The sequence below is a fragment of the Barbus barbus genome (assembly GCF_936440315.1).
Source record: "Barbus barbus genome assembly, chromosome: 44".
Taxonomy (NCBI): Eukaryota; Metazoa; Chordata; class Actinopteri; order Cypriniformes; family Cyprinidae; genus Barbus; species Barbus barbus.
Window position 1 is genome coordinate 24472881 of NC_136722.1, and position 22009 is coordinate 24494889.

At 34.6% G+C, this 22009-nt stretch overlaps 1 protein-coding gene across 3 annotated transcripts in view; it reads right to left on the reverse strand.

The window, feature by feature from the left end:
• Nucleotides 1-19329, reverse strand: part of slc12a7b (solute carrier family 12 member 7b) — a 68424-nt gene extending 49095 nt beyond the window's left edge. For 2 of the 3 annotated variants that reach the window (XM_079406891.1, XM_079406892.1), the window contains exon 1: nucleotides 3798-4037. In XM_079406891.1, coding sequence (XP_079263017.1) covers nucleotides 3798-3903 — 106 coding nt within the window. In that variant the 5' untranslated portion in view covers nucleotides 3904-4037. Of the gene's footprint in view, nucleotides 1-3797; nucleotides 4038-19082 lie in introns of those variants that run through there. The other variant, XM_079406894.1, reaches the window with a different exon arrangement.
• Nucleotides 19330-22009: the final 2680 nt, after the last annotated feature.

The window sequence follows — 22009 nt, forward strand, 5'->3', positions numbered from 1 at the left end:
TAATTGGTCGCAATTACAGAATTTAAAATCGAGGTTTTTGTTTCAACCTCAAGCACTTCATAATGTAAAGCTGTTTCTGCAATGATTTTAGATTTATTCAATGAAAATCGTAAATAATTTTTTTTTTTTCTATGGTGGTAGATATTTGCATGGATATCAACAGGAAGGACTTGTTTATTCATTCATTATTCATTGATTACATGTGAAAACGGCAGAAGAAACATGAAGCGTTATGAAAATATAGAGTGGGACATGTCCAAAAAGAAAAACATGTAACGTTTTTAAAGTTATACGCATTAAGTATAATGGAGTTGTGTGCAATGAGATATAAAGATTTTGTATCAATCTTTAAGTGACGAAGTTCCTCAAACGCTTTCATTGCCATATTCAATCTCGGTCTGTCTGACACAATCAATCATCTCTTCAGAAAGCAGAAATTCACTCAGTTTGACCAGTCTTTCTCTTGTAAGCAGTTGTGGTTTCGTAACCAACCGGTGACACACAGACATATGAAGCCTCTCTCATTACACACACTATGCATGAGAACTGACCTTTAGAAATGAGTTCATCTCACCATCAACCACTTCACATCCATGTAGAAATTCATTATTTTCCATGCATACTTTCATAATCCTCCCTATGCATTAAACAAACACTGCCTACTCCACACTTGGTTCACTAGCCCGCTTGAGTGCGTTCATATTATTTTATTTGGGTCCGAACCGCGCTACGTTTGCGTCATCAAGCCAGCAGCCGTTTACCCCATTGCTTAGTAACGATGGCGCGAGAGAAGGTGGCAAAATGCATAAGATTGCTTTCTGCACTTTTATATATTTATGTTTTTTAACCGTTCGTTTTGTTTACAAAGCTTCAGTGCATAAAGCATTTAAGTCTGTCTTACGAATGTACTGCAAATATTCTAAAGAACGCTGAAGGTGAACAGAAATGAGACCTACAGCTCTCTGCTTGCAGCACGTCGGTCACGCTCGTCAGGAAAGTGAGTGAAACACACACAAACACACATTTTTAACAAATAATTTTTAACAAATAAATGTGACTTCCGTGACTTGGTACGATTGCGTTCACATCAGCAGCGAACCGTACCAGAGTTCACTTGAACCGAACCCCAGACCACCCTTTTTAAGCGGGCTCGGGTACGGTTCGCGGGTGCGCACCCGAGGTTGGAAGACAGCGTTCACATTATATAAACGAACAGAACTCTGACGTCAATCGAACCCGGGTGCGCACCAAAAGTGCTAGTGTGAAAGCGCCCTAAAATGCATGTTGTGCAAAAGTTAATGCTACTAACCTTAAGTATGGACTTACTAATGAATAAAGAGGTTTCCAAAACAGGGTGGAATCATGATTCACTGCCCTGGAATCATCAAAAATTATATTTTAGGGCCACTAACAACGGTTATCATACGCACAAGCTGCTGTGCTGTTTAGGACGTGGATGCTTTTAATAATCATCTTGCTTTGCGCCGTCGAATCAGCAGAAAACTAAAGACAAATGTGAACCAAACCTGCTATTATCAGTTTAATAAACATCCCACTTTCAGTGTTTTCTGCAGCATTGCATATGCAACATTTAAATGATGTTTAATAAACCTTAATCCAACAATGCAAGTCCATATAACTATATTTATTCTCGCTGAGCTGAAAGCTTTGAGTAGATAAACCACACGCTGAGAGGGTTTACAGTTACGCTGTTATTCAATTTCAGGTTGCCTTTTTCATGGGTGGAGATCTGGAATAATTGGATACAGATGTCGGCCGCAGCGCCGTATCCTAGTAATATGTAATCAAGCAGAAACGCTCTTATAGTTAGGGCCTGAAATCAGCTCTGTGTGGACACCTTCATCTGTAACGTCACAAAAGACATACAGACAAAGAGCAGCTCCAGAGATTACGGTGAATGTGAAGGGTGGGGTCTTAAACTCCCACCGGCGGGAGCCAACAGGAAGCAAGCAACATGACAAATCAATAGCATTGACTGGAATCTGAGTCAGTGTTCATCTCGCAGGAGAGTTGGGGGAAGAAAAACAGCCGTAGCACAACACTGAAAACTGCCCGCTTACATAACCCTTAATATGCGTTCAGTTGCTCTACTGAGTCTGTAAAATTTGGGCCGTAATTGTAAGACAGGGTAGCAATTAGCAGGAGAAAAGCCATCAGCTGGTGCATCGTGTAATGAGGGTCAGTTTCTGAAGATGAACTCAGTGACCTGTGCTTATTACACAGAATAATGCACCTTATAACTCAGAGACTGCATGGCACTAGTGCTAGTAAAAGCTGGAAAGAAATTGTTTTTCTCAAACAGAGGAACAATAATTTCAACCCACACCGTAAAAAAAAAAAAAAAAAAAAACTTGAGCCAATTTACCAGATTTTTTTTGTTCTCTCAACTTATTTTTGTAGGAGATTCTCAACTTTTTGTTGCAAACTTAAACTTAAAACAACAAGTTGAGAAAATTCAAAAATCTGTGTACATGTAAGCAAATATTTTCAAAATCTTTAATGCATGAAGTAAAATGCCATAAATAACTAGTTTAAGATAATCCGTGCTTGTGTTCAACACTGTTTTTCATTAAATGAACATAAGAACAAGGATTAAAAAATGGATAATAATATATTATACATCTAATGTGTTATTATATAAATAAAAGCAATTTTATTTAATTTTAACTGCATATAGGCGTTTTTGTTGAAACATTTTTTTTTAATTAAAGTGTCACAGGAAACACTTCAGATTGACAATGCAAATGATTCACTGAATCAGAGACTCGATTCACTGAAATTGATTCATATTAATGAATCCTACAACTTTGACTGAATTTTAGCAACTTTAAATATGATATTATTATAAACATTTCTATCTAAATGCCCTCAAGAGACACGAATCATATAATTAGAAAATTTACCATCCAAATACTAAAGTGCACTTTTACACTGTTCATGATGATGCTTCATATTTTTATCGTGAATGTTTAATTTAAAAAGGCTTTTAAAACATTTTTATCCTGCTGCCCTCAAAAGACAAAGCTCACAATTATTGTAGTTTAATGATAAAGACCTTCAGAAATTCAATACGGACAAAATCTTGCAATAAGCATTATGGTGATTCAATGTTTTTTTACTCGCAAAATCACAGTGAATTTATCATGAATATTCAATATGAAACATTACTAATTAACTTCTCTATCCTACTGCCCTCAAAAGACAAAGATCTCAAAATTAGTCAGATTATAAACTATTTTAGAAAACTTTAAAATAATAGAATAACATTCATTTATGTTGCTCGCAAAACTTGTTTTTTTCGTGCATATTCAATATATCACCCTGCTTTATTTGGCACAAGAAAGATGCTGTAAAACAGAATGTATAAATAAGAGATACTGTGTATACTTTACTACTCTGTAAACATTTCTGCAATACATGCACAAGTATTGACTCCATTCAGCACATCCAGTGATGTCGTGTACTAAAAGAGGCATTAAATATCTCATAATAAACACAATTTTAAATGTGTTTTAAATAAACACAAAGCTCACGAAACACCAAAAGATGCAAGAAACATTCTGGAACAACATCACAAGAGCTCGTCTTCAGCACAAGCTCCTCTCACCCATGTGAAAAGAGGAAAAAGAGAAGGTGTGTTCGCTCAGCGCAGAGAGAGAGAGACAAACAAACTCCTGACAGTGACCCGCTCAGATAACCTGAAGCAGCACGCAACACCAGATCCAGCCGCGCTGTTTGGATTCAGATTTCCAAAATTCTCAGAGGGAACATCTCACCTACGGTTTCTTCATCCTCCTCCTTCAGGATGTTGTTGTCATCCGAGTCTTCTTGAGAGGACTTTCTGCCATCATCCACGGGGACCACGGTGAAGTTGGTGGGCATTTTCTCACCATGCGAGGCGTCTGTCTTTCTCCTTATCTGTCTGTCTCACCCTCTGCCTCTCCTCCTCTGCGCTGGCTTGTTTGAGTAGTGGTTCGAAGTTCTCAGTTGTGCTCCTATGTCTTTGACACCGGCTCGACCATGTGACCAGCCTGCCTCCGTATAAGGAAGCAGGAAAGCCCTGCCCCGTGGGCCGTCCTTAACGCACACAGGAACTGCCGTCTGCTCTCTCGCCTGCGGCAGTGTGAACCTCCACAGACACAACAAGACACCAGATAAAGGAAGCTGTTGATTACGAACCTCTTCTAGAAACTTCCTCCCGGGTCAACAGGGTTATCATCATTTAATAAAACTAAAACCATTAAAATCTGATTTATTAAACTTGAAGTAACAAAGGTTAACCAGAAGTAAACAAACTACTAGAAACAAACTAGAAATCATCTCATTTTTGTTAAGTTTTTTGTTTACTTGACTGTTAACTAACATAAATGTACTAAAAATGTAACAAAAATTAAGTAAATTTAAAGTTAATATTTAAACAATTTAACACCATATTTGCATATTCATGGTTTTCTAATGTTGGTTAATGGTCACATTACATGCATGCAGGTGAACAATAAGCGTTTTATTTTACATTTTATGATTAAAATAGATTATTAACTTTTTAATCAACTCACAAATCCCCTGCATTTCCATGCAAACCTCAGTTTAGAAAGTAATGCAAATTAAAAAAAAATTTTTTTTTTTCATTTAATTAGCAAAGGAAGTCCTTCTACTATCACTGAAAATCTTTTTTTGATAAAAATATAGTTTTTGAAAGAAGTCTCTTATGCTCACCAAGGGTGCAATCAAAAAACAGTAAAAATGGTAATATTGTGAAATATTATTACAATTTAAAATAACCATTTTATATGTGAATATATTGTAAAATGTCATTTATTTCTGTGATGAAAGCTGTATTTTCAGCATCATTACTCCAGTCTTCAGTGTCACATGATCTTCAGAAATCATTCTAATATGCTGATTTACTGCTCAAAAAAAAACATTTCTGATTATTATCAATGTTGAAAACAGTTGTACTGCAGAATACTTTTGTGGATACATTTTATTTTCAGGATTCTTTGGTAAATAGAACATTTAAAAGAACAGCATTCATTTGAAATATCTTTTCTAACATTATAAACACCTTTACTGTCACTATTTATCAATTTAATGTGTCCTTTTTGAATTAAAGTAAAAAAAAACCTTTTGAATATCAGTGTAAGTCATACTACAGATGTAAAATGTTGCAAACCCATTTGTGACCAAAAAGCATGTGAAGCGTGTTATTTCTGCAGAAATAGTGGCAGTAAATAAAATTGCAAAAACTACAAATGGATGCATATTATCCTGAGAAAGAAGAAATGTTAACATCAAAGCAGCAAAAACATTACTGTAAACAGGTTTGTGAACCATGCTCATGTAATCGCACTCGTCCACGTGCACAATGCAAACACAGGGCCAAGAACACAGCAGCCTATCATTAAAGCAGCCGAACAGCATAGCTCTGTGACGGTTATTTATTTTAAGGAGCGCTCATTCTACACGAACAATACAAGACTTGACATAAGGTAGGATCTTTTCTAGTTCAATAATTATCGTGAAGCACAAGTCATGAGCTGTTTTGTCTTCAGAGTTTGGCTTAGTAAAGACAAGCCTGCACTGGCTGTGTGGAAACGTCTAGATGTACATCGGTTTAGATTAGGAAACTTAGAGAAGAAAATTAAAGGTGTGTTAAAGTTTATTCAAATCTAATAAATCTATTCAGTTTACTAAAAATACTGGTCATTTTTCTGCTTGTTTTTTCTGCTGTGGTTCTGAATGTAACGTTTTCAGACACTGAATTGTATTTGCAAATAAATAAAAATGCATTATTAGTTAAAATTTATATTAAATGCTATTAGCTGAAATTTAGAGTGCTTATTGATCCACTAAAATAGGACTTATATCATTTTATAATGACTTCTGTTATTGAATTGCAGTTAAAGTGTACTGCCAAATATACAGACAAGCATTTTTGGTAAATTAAAATATACGTTTTTGTCATTTCAATTGAAAATGTATTTATGTCATGTATTAGTGAATAACACTTTTGTAATAATGAAGTTGCAATTTAGTATTTAAAAATATATTCACAAATATAGTCACTTTAAATGAAATATTGATTAACGCACTACAGTTCAAATTATAATCAAGTATTTTACATGTTCATTAGTATGTTAGTCCACATTGAAGCATTGCAAAAGATTGCAATTGAAAATGTACTTTAAAATTAAATTCAAAATAAAAAAATAAATAAATGTTACTTTAATTTAGTGAATTTGATTTTATTACAAAGTGCAATTTTTTAAACTGTACTTTATAAGAAAAATGGTCGTGAAGGTGTACTCACTTTAAGTACACTTTTAAGTAATTAATATAATATTATTATTTTATTATATATTAATATATGATTATGCTATTAGATTATTAATAATGTTTTATTTTATATTATCAAGTGCATTTTTTTCAAAATTACAATTTTAAGATTTTATGTACATTACAACTGCACATTCAATACAATTAAGTGCATTAGAATGCACACATTTAAGAGAAGAATAAAACAGTTTTTTTTAACACAGCAGATATTTTATTTGGAGAAACATAAGGTTCATATTTCCCTGTAACACAAATGAGAGCTTCGTTGTGTCAATGGCTTGACTGATAAACTTATCTTAAAGTGGCTTAATGAGGTAAAGTTGTGTCAATATTTCTTGTGAAAAGGGGAAACAAGAATCCTGATACCACAATCATTACAGATAACCACACAAACCCTATAGTATGTTTTTCCACCTGTTGTCTGGTACAGCTTGTTAAAATGGTGCATCTGATCACTTAGAAACAGAACAACTTTCCTCAACAACACATGATGTGAGCAATCATTCACGTCTGGAGCACAAACACTGTGAGATGATAGACAAACTGGAGCCATAAAAGATCAGCAAAGAGGAAGTCAGCGCAGATATCAGTAATGTGATTTATTCCACATTCCTCATTGTCAACGTGACATGTGGACCATTAATTTCTCCTAGAAAGACCAAAAAGCACCAGTTTAATGTGAAGCTGCACTCACACAAAGGATGCTCTTATGTTCAGGGTGTTCTGGGAGTCGAGCTCTTCAGATTGTATTTCACCGCAGTGCTCAGAACAGACAGACTCAAGAACAGCAACGGCCCACTGGAGGATTCAACGGTCAAACCGACCGGGTCATAGCGATAAAAATAACATGGGAAAGGAAAACCCAGGGATTCAGGGACGCGCTGATGCTGTTTTCTTTTGCATCATTGCTCAACACACATTACTCACAATTAAACCTTGACAGAGTTAAAGGAATAGTTCACTCAAAAATGGAAATTTGCTGAAAATGTCCATGACCTCAGGGAATCTAAGATGCAGATCAGATTTGGAGAAATGTGGCATTCCGTCACTTGCTCACTAATTAATCCTCTGCAGTGAATGGGTGCCGTCAGAATGAGAGTCCAAACAGCTGATAAAAAAATAAATAAATAAAATTCTAAACTAAAAACAAAAAAGCGATCGTGCAAAAAGCAGTTTCAGTGCCAGGCATAATAGCGGCTCCATGATGCCCACGATATTAGGCTATATACAGTATAATTACCCAATGATATAACTGCGGGAGAAATTAGGCTACTGAAATACATTATCCTAGTCACATCACGTATTTATTCCCTTTTGGGGTCCTGTAATAGGCTACACGGCATTTTATCTATCATCTACATCATTGATGGCCTGAGGGGATGTCTAGAAACTACATTTCTAGTAAATTGTAATTTTTGGGTTCATTAGCCCTTTAATTCGTCATGCCACTCGCATCCTATATGGACATTGTGAACTGCAAGTTGTTTATGATACCAGGCAACATATATTTATTGAAGCATTATAGCAAACGCACACCTTATTGAGGTGCAAGTTAGGGAAAAAGACTACAATATATAACTGTACACTCACTTTTAAGCTTATTTTTACCAATGTTTCAGCAACAAGTCTTTGTTCGGTACCAAGCAACATTAGCAATATCTGTGTGCTCACAGATGACAATTCACAGAGACTGAATACATAACGGCTGAAAGGTGAATGAGTTTTGCTCAGTTATCTCCATAAGGAATTTCCAATTGTGATGGACTTTGTGTTCCTACACATGTCCATCTGAACAGGCCTCAACTAGCTGAGACTTAAACCTGAAACACATGCAAACAAAAGAAAATGTTATCTATCTTGCCCTGAAGGCATTTCATAACACAGTAGAATGAAATAATCCAAAATAATTACAATGAAACCAACTAAAACCACAAATCCAAAGATGCCAACATTTATGGTCTGGACAAACATCTCATCTGTTCTTGATAGGCTTCCCCAGAAATGAGTAAAGAGCAACAGGAAAACGTTAAAGCTGCCAGGAATTGGCTCTAATGAATTGGTTCCACCTGTGCAACGATCTTTAAATGGCAAAACGTCCAAAGCTGAGGGTGTTTGGATTCAGTGAGCAGTACACACTACTGTACAGGACGTTCAGGTTTTGGAAGGAAACACTTTCTCCAACTGGCTAATCCCAAATATGGCATTCTGGCAGGTAAGATCAACCATAGTCTCACAAATTTAGATCCGGTCAGAAACTGTGTGATTTAGACATCCAGCTGAGTTCATTTATGAAGCTGGATTTGTTTTGTGCAGGCCTCATTTCCTGCTCTTTGAAGGCTGGATTGCATCTAAAACCTTAGTGACGCATAAAACAATTAAAAAATAAACTGTAAAATCTTGCACAGGCCAACACAGTCACTAATGTACAATACAAACACAGACCATTTCTGAGAGATTGTTTTGAGATGCCAGACGGGTCAAACAAGTGAATTATGGCTGATGGTCAGAACAGATACATAGGCTAATGCAGAATCAGACGTCAGAGACATGAGGTTAATCACAACCAATGAGAAAGATACAACACAACCACATCAACACACACAACAAGAGCTCAATACAATATATACACACACTTACTTTCATAATATAACATTTAACTACCATAATAGAAACAGGTGTAAAAACAGCACATATAGCAGATAAAAAAGAGAAACATATACATTCGATTGTGTAAAAATAAATAAATGTAAAAAAAATAATAAAAAAATTAATCATAAATTGCACTGTTTTAGGTATTTCATAGTGTCCATATTATTTATTTTAAAAAAAGTTTTATAGCAAAACGTAATTTTTCATGTAATTTTTTTACTATATGTTTGGTCATTTACAGTTAACCAACTGAAATGAGATGTAAGAGTGGTTGTTTCTTCCAACAAAAACAGTCATGTTGCAAGTTCAGTCCCATGTATAACATCACAGCATCGTGTAAACATTACTGCACTCCTGAGCAAAGCACAAAATAACACCGTGTGCTCTGAACATTCATTCACAACAATTAAGAAACTCTAGTTGGTTAAAGTTGGAAGAAACAAGTGTGCTGTGTATTTACAGTAAAGCTGTTATGTAACAAAGCATGAGGAAGAAATGTGCTGCCACCTGCTGATGTTCTTTAGAAAATTTAATTGGACATCTAAACATCTTCCAAAGCATTTCTGAATGAAATTCTGTGCTTGTTTGGCATGCCAGTTCAGTCAAATTGATGATTTTATACCCATCACGCTAACAAAACAACAGAACAAGGGTTAGTCCACAAGATGCATGTTGAGAAACTTTTCCTGGCATCATGACATCTACAAAACCCAACTTTCCACTTGTTGACAAGGTTTTACACAAAGATTCTTTAGGCCTGCAGTAATATTTCCATGCTACATTTCTAGAGTAAACAAACAGACTCATTTGTCCCAGTTTAGGCACTAAACAAAGAACTAAACTATTTGTTATGCTTCAACTAGTGGTCGACTGATATAGAGTTTGTTTAATGGTGATACCAGTGTTAAAATTAACGGTGACAATTAACACCATTATCGTTAAAAAAATTATTAAAATGTGTTACTTGGAATAAAATTAACACTACATATACAGTATATTATATATATATATATATATGTATGTATATGTGTGTGTGTGTGTGTGTGTGTATAGAAATTAATAGATCTCACTTTACTTCAGCTAGTTGCCATAATAAAATAAGGCAACATTTCATTTTTGCTTAGTTTGACTTGAAGTACTAAAATAACTAAAACTGAAATAAAAATGAATAAAAACTACTGTATTAATATGAAGGAATTTTACACATTGATTTTTCACTTCACTGCGTTGTGTTTTAGGGTTAATGGAAATGTCTGTACAATGAATGGACTCTCTCCTGGCTGAAAATGACACATTTTAATTATTTTTTATTTTTTATATTTTTTTTATTGTTTTACCACCGGCACCCATGACAGTAAAAACTGTAGCATCTGTATATAAACAGAACTAATAATGACAAAAAATTTAATGAAAACAGAAAATGTAAAAATAAAAACATTTAAAATATGAATAAAAAAAACTATAATAGTACATTAATGACACTAAAATGGTCGGTGAGTAATGATACACAAATTTACAAACCCTTATTTTACACAATATTTACCCATAAAGCATATTTATTACATTATTTGTAACAAATATTGCATATTTAGTTGGTAAATGTTATATCTGACTTCTTAAACTGGCATCTATATCTGTCATTCACTAGTTTAATCTGACCCAGACTAACTGTAACTTCAGACTAACTATAACTAACAGTATTAGTTCACACACACAGTCTACATATCTATTACAGCAGATTTTCACCCCCATCCAATACATGTCGCTGTTTCTAAAACGGACTTGAATGTACAAAGTTACAGGGAGCTTAAAAACGGAAACCAGAGGGATCTCCAAATGTCACGCCATTGCGCCTCTGACACGCGAGGAATCTGCACTAATCCATTCAGCACGTATAAAATTATTACTATAAATGACTTTCAACATGTTACAGCCAACAGGTGGAGACTGGCAGAGGTTTTCGCTCTAAAACGACGCGACTGTAAGCAGGTGATGACAGATGCTCAGTCATTCTGCCAGAGCTACCCATCTCAAATGTCAGAGCAGATGCACGCTTGTCCTTCAGCTGTCCCTCATACACCGCAGGATCAGGTGACAGCTTTTTTTGCTCTTCTTCAGCAGAAGACAAATATCTGAATCATTCTAGCTTATCCAAGAGTGTCCGTGATCCTGGTGTCCATGAGATGATCCTGAAGCTTGGGCCAAGCACAAGGCCAACAAAAACCCCCACGGTGCAATATGTCAAAAATATCTTATCGATAATCCCCGTAAAAAATATTGCGATATCTGATAATATCGTCTACCCAAACCCCACCTAATGCACCATAAACACACGTTCAGTTTGGTCTTAATTATTGCCACATTAAAGTTTTGGTTTCATTTTTCTTAGTTTGTGTTTAAACTAACAGAAAACATTAGCTTTGCTTTTATGTTGGTGTTGCTAATCATTTCCATTCTGTTCTTACCAAATTTGTGAGGAAAAATAATAGAAGCCAATTTTAAGTTCGTTGGACATTCTGGCGGTGACTGTAAGAATGATAAATGCATGTCATTAATAAATGCCTCATTCATTCATTTAATATCTTGAATAAAATATGCCTATTTTCTAATGTTTCTCTTTCTTTTTGGCATTCTCTTTCTGTGTAGACATTTCATGATGGTAAGTTTAATTTCCTTGAATATAACAATTGTTGCGTTGTTTTTAAACTTGTAGTCAAGCTATAGACCACTTCAACGGCTATTCGGCTGTTTAAGGAAGAGACGTCTTTGTTCCTCGGACGTTTCCGGTTAGTGTTCGAGCGCATTCAAAACAATGGCGGCAGGTGCTTGATGCACAGTGGGATTGCTGTTTAAAATGTCAAAATTAAAATTGACATCCTTGTTGCTCGGTGGTTGGGTGCTCCCTCTGGCCTGGAACTAATATTCATTCATAAATAATCGGAAATGAAAGGGTTTAGATTTCAGAGAAACGCGCCTGGATTGCAGCAGTGAAGTAAGGCAGAATAGCAGGAGATCCAGCGCACATTTCCATTCAGGTAAGGAAATTTAGTTTTGATTATTTGTATTTCTTTACGTTAACTCTTCGAGTATGATGCAGCATTGTGTTTCCGTCATTGTTTACATATGCACCTAGCATTTTTGATTTGTTTTAATATTCTTTATATTTATTTCTGTGATGCAAAGCTGAATTTTCACTAGCCTTTACTCGTCTTGTGTCACATGATCCTTCAGAGATCATTCTAATGTGCAGATTTGATATTTGGTTATTGTCAGTGTTGGAAACAATTGTGCTGCTTAATTTTTTTCTGGAACCTGTGATGCTTTATAATATATGATTGATTGAATCCTGGCAGGGATTTTCAAAATATAGAAATCTTTCATAACAGTATGTCTTTCCTATCACTTTTTTAATCAATTTAAAATCCTTGCTGAATACATGTATTAATATTCTTTCATAAAAATAAATAAAAAATACTGACCCCAAACTTTTGAACAGTAGTGCATGTTATTACAAAATATTTATATTTTATATAAATGCTGTTCTTTTATTCTTTAAAGAATCCTAAAATTATCACAGGTTATCAAAAATATTAAGCAGCACAATTGTTTCCAACACTGATAATAAATCAGCATATTAGAATGATTTCTGAAGGATCATGTGACGCTGATAACTGGAGTAATTATGCCAATTCAGATTTGATCACAGAAATAAATAAATAAATATTTTAAATTGGAGTAATATTTCAAAATATGACTGTTTTTGTCTGTATTTGTAATCAATTAAATGCAGGCTTGATGAGCATAGGAGACTTCTTTCAAAAACATTAAAAATAGTAATAGTGCCCACACTTTTGACCAGTACTACTGTATGTGTGTTTACAGTAAATGTGCATAAAAACATACAAACCCACATATATACTTTATGTAGTGTGTGTGCATTTATTAATCTGCATGTAGGCTATAGTTTTATCTTAAAAAAATAATAATAATAATAATAAAGGTTTATGCAAAACACGGTAGCCAGCACTGAATTGCATTCATCTTGTTTATTTTTATGATGGTTCAGATAGAGCATTCAAATTCTTTCTAGCACTGTTCCACAGCAGCAAACTTGACCAAACTAAGCACACATTATAAAACTAATGAAATCAGTAATAATGGCATGTAGTGATTAGTTTATTAGCATTCATATAGCATTGTAATATGCATATGAATATGCATGTGTATATATATGAATACGCTATATGAATGTTATACCTGTTCTGTAAAGCTGCAGTGAAACTATATGTATTGTGAAAAGCGCTGTACAAATAAATATGAAAAATAATATTTGCATAGATATACAGACTGACCCAGCAATGCAAGTGAAATGTCAACTAATCAGCTCCCCGGACATCTTATCGACAAACCATGATAAGTACGTTAGTGACACTGTCTGTCTTACTTCAGTTTAACCAAACAGAAGACTGATGTCATGCATTGTACGAACAAATGATCTCAAACTTTGCTATGCAGTTAATTGTAAGCATCCGCCGTCTCTCATGTACACGCATGCATCATCATCAGCCGCTTTGAGCCGTCCGGAAGACTACTTTTAATGTTCTTTGTAGGTTTGCTCCTCAGTCATATTTAAAGGGTATTCCAATCACTGTTTATTTACTTTTTTACTTCTTTATTTGCTAGACTTAAATAGTACGCGCTTGTTTTGACAGATCTGAGATTTAAAGATGGCACTACCGGAAATGCTTCAGGACCAGACATGCGCAGTAGCGTTCCAACGCCTTTGTTATGGTTTACGTCCTTGAAATGGTCTATAACGTAGGCAATTTGATATTTATCATGTATGACTAAAATCATGCAGGGATTAAAAAGTAATGCTGAGCAAAAACATTGAGTTTTTTTATTTTCTGGTAGCTTAGTTCGGAGGTCTCTTTTGGCCCGTTTTTAACGAAATAAAAATAACTGCTTTTTTTTATAAATGGGATCATTTAAATGTCATTTTTGTATTTTAATTTTTATAGTTTTTATTTTATTAATCAAAATACAACGCCCACAATATCATTTTCAGTGTTGGGCTGTTGAAACTCTGAATGCATGCATGTTGAGGTGAGATAGGCCTAGGCTAGTACTATAATGCCTTAATCTGTTCGCAACAAAACTTTATAGTCTTTCTTGGTTATGTGCACATTACAGGAAAACATTAAGGGAACTTTCCATTTGATCATTTTGCAACCATTACGGTAACAGTACTTTTGAATATTTGAAATACTGTAAGTAGCTTTTAAGATTTAAAAATTGTTAGACAAACACCCACCAAAAACATTTCAGCAAACAATGATGTCTAAGTACTGGTTTTGTGCAAACATGCACATATTACAGACCAGAAAACTGTGTACAAATTTTCCATTAACATTACTGGAGGAACATTTGGTCATAATTTTGTCAAAAACTTCTGTGAATGTCCCCGATTTGCTGGGTTAAACATAGTCCATAGGCACATCTTGATTTATATTATATTTCAAGTCTTCTGAAGTCATAGTTTTTGTGTGAGAAAAATATAAATATTCTTCTCAATTGCCACATAAAGCTCATTAGTAAACACGCATATTCAAATTTGGTGCATCATGATTGAATAATTAGCGTAAAACAGTCTGCCTGACATCTCTGTGGAATAAAGTATATATTTAGCATATTTCATTCATAAAGGTGAAATGCGTTAAACGTTTATGTGCCCTATGTCCTAAAAACACAAACACAGATATAACACCAAACTGATTGTGCCTGCCAAAGTTTATTTAGCACCTGCTACTTTCAACGCCTGAGCAATGTTTGAGAGACGGAGCGTGATGACATGAAACACAAGAGTCCTGAGCCAAGAGCACACTGTTCTTTAGCACGGGGCTGATGGGAATGAAACTCCTCGCAGGGGAGAACAGAGAGGAAGAGGAACCCTGTTTGAGTCTGGGTAACTTCTCACAGAAAAATCAACTCAGATCAGCTGAGAGGAGTCATGCAGTGATTGTGCTTAAAGTGGGTCTAAAAAAAGCTGTGGAAAAACACTCCAAGAGGAAAACAGGAGCATTTCAAAATGCTCATTTGCAGAAATTTCAATTCTACTCAAGGTTTCCACAATGTGCATATTGAGTGAAATAGACTACTTTCAAACATTTTAGTGAGATTTCCAGTATTAGATCAAATGTATGTATATTATTAGCATTCACTGCAGTGCATTCTGGGATTTCTGTATTCCTAAAAAGGTATGTTAAAAGCAGGGTTATTATTGTTAACTAAATCTAAAACCATAAAAAAGCTACAGTTACCAAGGCAACATTACTAACATAACTAACAGGGAAAAAAACAACAAAAATTACATAAGCACACGATGAAATTACTAAAAGAAAAAGATAAAAAGAACAAAATTATTAACAGTTTAGCAGTCATAAAATACATATACATTTTTTTACATCAGAAGCATCCCATGAAGTGTTAAAATGCTGCTTAGGTAAGCATTTCAACGGGGTTTGACACCAAACAAGCATAAACAGAACAAGCATCTGAACAAGAGCACAGTCACATGATTGTCATCTTATGATGCCAATTAGAGCGATAAAATTACAAATGGCTCCTGAACTCTAAAGCTAATTATTGCTGCCCAGAAGCACAGAAACAAGCTGCACGGCACGCATTGTGTTTATATGTTAGAAGAAGAGAAGAAACTTTGTTTTGGCAACTGGAAATGTTGGTGCACAGAAACTTGTGTAGACAAACAGCCAACATTAATAAATCAGGGTTGCTTGAGTCAGCTGTTCACAGTATCCTGATGGAGAAATGTGCTAAAAAAAAATATTTTTCATTTGCCCTCACGCTGACCGAAGACCACCCTCCAACACATGACCTCCAGCCACTGAGAGGAGACCACAGCATGATGTGGAAACACACCGGTAATGGTGCAAAAACTTCCATTAAACAGCAGAAAATGATCATGTTTGATTTCACATTCTCACCTCATCCATGACCTTCAGATCTACTAGTTATATTCTAACATCATCACCAACTTGCTGTGAGCTTTCAGTAACAGGGTCAACACAGGGTCGTCTCAGATCACATATGAAACGTGGTTTGAAAAATACACTTTCAAGAACTTTGCTGTAGAAATCTGTAAACTCAGCATTGTGTGTTTGCAAAAATATCATGTGATGTTTACTAAGTGTACAGTATCATATGGCCTATGAAACCTCAAATATTCCAGGTTAAATACTACTTTCATTTTGTTTTACTGCTCTTTTGAATGGAATTTTTTTCTTTAATTAAGGACCAAATATATTGTACATATTGTATTACATATATTGTACATACATAAGAATACGTCATGTGAGGGGAATATATAAAAAAGAAATAAAATTAAAATACAAATTTGTTGCTTTTAAGCTTTTAATTAGATATTTCTAAATTTGTCTTAATATCAAATGTACATAGTTCAAAAATAGGCTCTTTTACAGTCTCTTTGACTTTATGTATATAATTAGAATAAATAAAAATTCTTCATTTTATCATCATCAAATGAAAAACATTTAGGCCTAAGACAACATCAGCTTCTACAAATTACAAAAATAGCTTTTATTTAATTTTTCACCAAATACTTTCAACTTATACCTCAACTGGGATGATCACCCTATATATTTACATTGTAGGTATAAGGCATTTGCATACAATATGCATCAACGTCTTTTATTTTCAAAAATTATGGGAGTCCATATTAGAGTCTGTGGTAATCAATAATATTACAGTTTGTATTTAACCTGGAATATCTGTTTATTTTATTTCTGGTTGAATGTAAGTTTGTAATTGTTATGGTGGGCAACAAGCTGCAATATGCTTCTAAAATGAAAACCCAATATCATTGGCCCACATTATTTAGAATAAGGTCTCAGCATTGGGTTGGGTTTAGATGTGTGGCCTTATCTAGTATTATTCAGGGTCTGCAAGACCTCAACATTGCTTAATGTTTAGGAGCAACTTAAGCAATTGCTCAGCATAGCTCTGTGTCTGGGAGTAAAGTCTGAGAGCATCACCACATATATGAATAGAGATGATTGTGTAACCCAATCCAACGCTCCCCAGCTCAACCATCTGGAAGATGACTCCGTTTGCACTTCACACGCCAACAAATTAAACTGATGTGTCACTAATGTGTCTGTAGATCTGATCTGCTCTTAGAATCAGCTCAATGCATTGGGAAGCTTTGGAAAGCACATCACCAAAAGTGCCCTTTACTAACATTGTCTTTATATGATTAACACCAAGCAAAACTTTTGAAACAAGATGTTGAACTTCGATTTTGTAGTAGCCTATATTTAATTACTGCACCTGAAATAAGTGGCGTCTCCGGATCACCTGGACCTTCTTAAGGGCTTCAGACCTTCAGCAGAAGCTCAGCTCTCACAATCACACTTCTTTAAACTTCTTTATAGACTATGTGACTGGTGCTTAAGTAGATAATCAAAGGCACTTTGGTTTTAAGAGGCCTAAATGTAATGAAGGGTCAATTATAAGCTTTCATACCTATTTAAGATAAAGACAGACACCAGACTGGGAGACTTTAAGATGCATTTACATTAATGCAGTTGGTTATATATTTCCTTCCTTAAATCGACATGGACATAAACCTCATTAAATAAATGACAGAGCAAAGAGAGACTATAAAAGGCCAGAATCACTCACGTAAATCATTGTTTTGTTAGTATTTTCGGATGTAGGTTGCTAGATCTCAAAGCTGGGAAACAAACAGATGTGTCATGGTAATCAATGAAGACAGCTGAGCATGAAAAGTGTCCCAAGACACGTCTAGACAAGCCCCTGAAATCAGGCAGTCATGTAACACCAAAAGAGCCTCATGTTTGGTAAAATGCTATCACATAACATTTGAGTCAGGACTAAAAATATATATATACAAATGAAAATAATAAAGACTAAGCAAATGTACATTTAGCTTAATATTCTACTAAATAATCATATTTCACAGCACAATTCCTTCCTACTGTGCTTAGTCTATTATAAAGTAAATGCAATCAAACAGCAACATTTAATGCAAAGAAACACAAGATTAAAAATATAAATATACTGCAAAATACAGTCAAATATGCCAACTTTATTAAAAAAAGAAACAGTCATGACATAAAATATAATATATTAATTTCTGTATTTTTAATGACTAAATGTAAAATGCAAGGACATTGGTAATAAGTTAGCAGTTTTACTGGAGCTGCAGCTGTTACTATGATTATCATGGTTATTTTTGTAAGGAAAGAATCCTTCGAGGCTGATGATACTCTGGGAAACTTTTTGAGCAATGTTGATGTCAGCGGGAAACCAGGTAAGACACAGGACCCACGACCGATCTAAAAGATAGAAACGTGCAACCCATTCTCAATGAGAAAGTGCCCAAGAAGCACTGCTGGAAAAGATCCCTGGCCAAACTGCTCTAGCCATGTATCATCAGCCTAACATTTTAGATGAAACAGCACTGTATTTCCTGGATATCTGACCTTATTAGGCTAAATAAACAAACAGGTAACTAAACACCTCACTCATTTTACTCATATCAGATATTTTAATAAACTCGTGTTACTGAATGTTCAGCATTTAATTAAATATAAACTAGCCGCTGATGTTAGTTTTCAGTTACCGTTCGACTTTGACTTTAGGAAACATTTCCTTCCTATATCTTATCGTTTTCATAACGTTTAATAAACCATAAAATGTTGGCTGGATAACGGCCCTGAGAGAATTAAACCTCCTGAGAGAGATTTGCGTAAAAACAAAGCGTCTATAATAAACAATATTACATATACTGCACGAAACTCTTCAGTGAACTAAATAATTAAAACACAGAGATCTTTCTGCAAAGGTTAGTTTGTGTGTAACTTCATTTATTAACGCTGAAGTTTCTTCCAGTTTGTTTACTGTAAGTTACTCGAGAGACGCGCGCGACGCTCCTGTTATTATCAACATAACGGGTCTGCGTTATTGATAACAAGTGCGACACATTCTGACCGGATGAACTCAAGTCGTCTCACCGTATTTGTTGGGTTCTCTGCTGTACTGGAGGATGGGCACCGATCCCCGCCGCTCCTCACCGGCACCGGCGTCAAACACCGAGTCTCCGTCCGTTGCGTCTCCAAACGCGCTCTCCTCGGCGTGCGCCACCGGCACGACCATAAACCTCTCGCTCATGTTGGTCGTCCGTGGGTCTGACCTGTCCGGTGTCTGATAAACTTCAGGGATCAGACGGTTTACGCCCGTGATTCATCGCCGGTAATCTGTGTTTGTGAGCGCGCGCGCACCGAGGCGTGAATGTGTGCAGAACGCGCTGCGCTCATTGGCTGAGAGATGAACGGGGATTCATATAAACAACAGATGCATGAGATATAGATCACAGTTTGTGTCTGATGTGCTTACAGTTCCATCAATGAAGCCAAACTAGAATTATTCCCTTTAATGTTCAAGTATTTAAAAAGTTGAATTATTATTACAAACTTAAGGAAATCAAGAAATGAAAAGTGTTAAACGATTTTTTAACAGAAAAACATTTTTTAATGTCAATAACTCTTAATGTCATTTTTTATGTTAATTATTTTTGTTTATTATATTTTAATGAATGTATTTGTTTAAATATAATAATAATAATTTATGTTTTACAGATAAATTCATTTCAAGATCAAGGAATTCAAGAAATTAATAGTTAAACCACTGTTTACAAAAATAAAAATATTATTTGAATAATGTAAACAAATCCCAAATTTTCAAATGTTTTATGTTAATAACTCTATTATTTTTGTTCTATTTATTTCATTTTAATTAATTAATTAATTTATTTAAATATAATAATAATTTATGTTTTATAGATAAATTCATTTCAAGATCAAGGAATTAAAAAAATTAATAGTTAAACCACGGTTTACAAAAATATAAATATTATATAGTATTATAGTATTATTTATATATTCTTAAAAACATGTTTTAGATTTAACAAAGCCATTTCAAGATAAAGGAGTTAAACCACTGTTTACAAAAGCAAAATGTGTTATTGTTTTAATAATGTTAATAAAATATTATATATTTATATTAATAATTTATATTATTTTTATATATTTATTTGTTTAAAAAATATGTATATTTATGTTTGAAAGATTGAAGAAAACAAAACAAGCAAAAATTATCCCTGGAAACAGTTTGTATATTTGTACATTTTCTGCTCTATTTTAGTTATTTGTTGACATTTTGTAAGTCTATTTTTGTGTTATTTGTTCTGTTGTTTTGTCATTAAGATCATTACAAGCTATTTATAAACAGTAAACACAGATATATGAACAGTTAACAGTTAGTGTTTAATCGTCTTAATGAAAATGTTGTTTTATTTAAATGATGTTAATGACAGACACGTTCCTGTGCTGATGTTCTCTAGTGTTTTATATAGACGTGTGTCTCATATTAACTCATATTCACATGAGCCTGTGGCTTCATTAACATCCACGTTCTGTTTCCCTTTTGTGTCGTGTGTTTTCTCACAGATACAGATGAGTAACATATGAGGAGTTTCCAAACCTACAGAAGATCTTCACACACAACATGATGAAGAGCTGCTTTTAATGATGATACTGACTTTGAGTCGCACAGAGAAACATCATTTCTACAATGTCACATGAAATAAGACACTCTGTTAAACTCAGCATAACTTTTTTGTTAAGTGGGGCTGTTTGTGAAAGAAAAGATTAAATGAAGCCTAATTTAAACGGCATGGTTGGGATGCCAAGACCTCCACTCCTCTTTATTCCCAGAGAATGATCGGTCAGACCCACAAAACATACCACGCAGGATCTATGAATCCGGTCCAGGACTACAGATAGTTTCCTCTTCTCTGGTGTTCTTCTGCTGGGAAAACAGGCTTTTGCCACTCATGATCTGGCGTATTATAGCTATTATTAGTTTGACTCAAGTCAACTTTAACTGAAATCTGAATGACTGTATGAACTGGGTCTTGTTGTGCCCTCATGTAATGTATATTATATTTGTTTTCATGTTTTATTCAGTTGTGTGAGTTCAGTCATCAGCATTAACTGTTCCAGTCTCTCAGGCTTTGTTTCAGCTGCTGTGGGTTATTTTAAGAGACAGACAAAGTGGGACGGGATGATTCACATACTGCTACTGACCGACACACAACACACACCGGGGTCGAGATTGGACGAGTTTGGTTCTGACAAGAAATTATGTACAGGAATATCCTAGAAATAATGGAAATCTATAAAGTCCCTACACAGCTGCTTAGTGGCCATGATTACACACATAATGTTATGATACATTTCAACATTTTGTATTAATTTTACTGTATAATCTGATTAGATTATACTGTTGCCAGTTTGTGATATATTCCAGGACGAGTACTACAGTAATCACTATAGTATTTACATCAGTTAATTTAGCATATATTATTTATCCAAAGCAACTAGAAAAATGAGAAAAAAATACAAGTGTGAGGATATACAGTTCAAGTCTGATAGCTTACATCATATGAAGGACATGTTTTTGAAAGATTTTCAGCATCCTGTTTTCAGAGTGAGCAGGGTTTGAGTAGCTAAGACATGATTTGTTTGTTTATTTTTTTTAATCTTGTAAAGTATCCAATTGCTCCTTGTTATTCTCCTGCTCTCTTCTTGATGTTTTCCATTGTTTCTGCCTTTTCAGGTTCATTTATCTCCTTCAGCTTCTCAATCAGAAAATCAATGTGCTGAAGTATGAACAGTGAATCAGTGTTGAGAGCGATCATCTGCAGAGTTTCCACACAGTCAAAAGATTCATTCAAAAGCTTTGTTTTCTTTTTCTCTAATTCTTGCAGTTCTTCTCCCAGCTTCTTGACCAGAGACACACCATCCCTAATCTTATCATCATATTTCTTCTTTAAATCTTCATATGTCCTCTTCTCCTTCTTTGTCTTTATTTCATATAT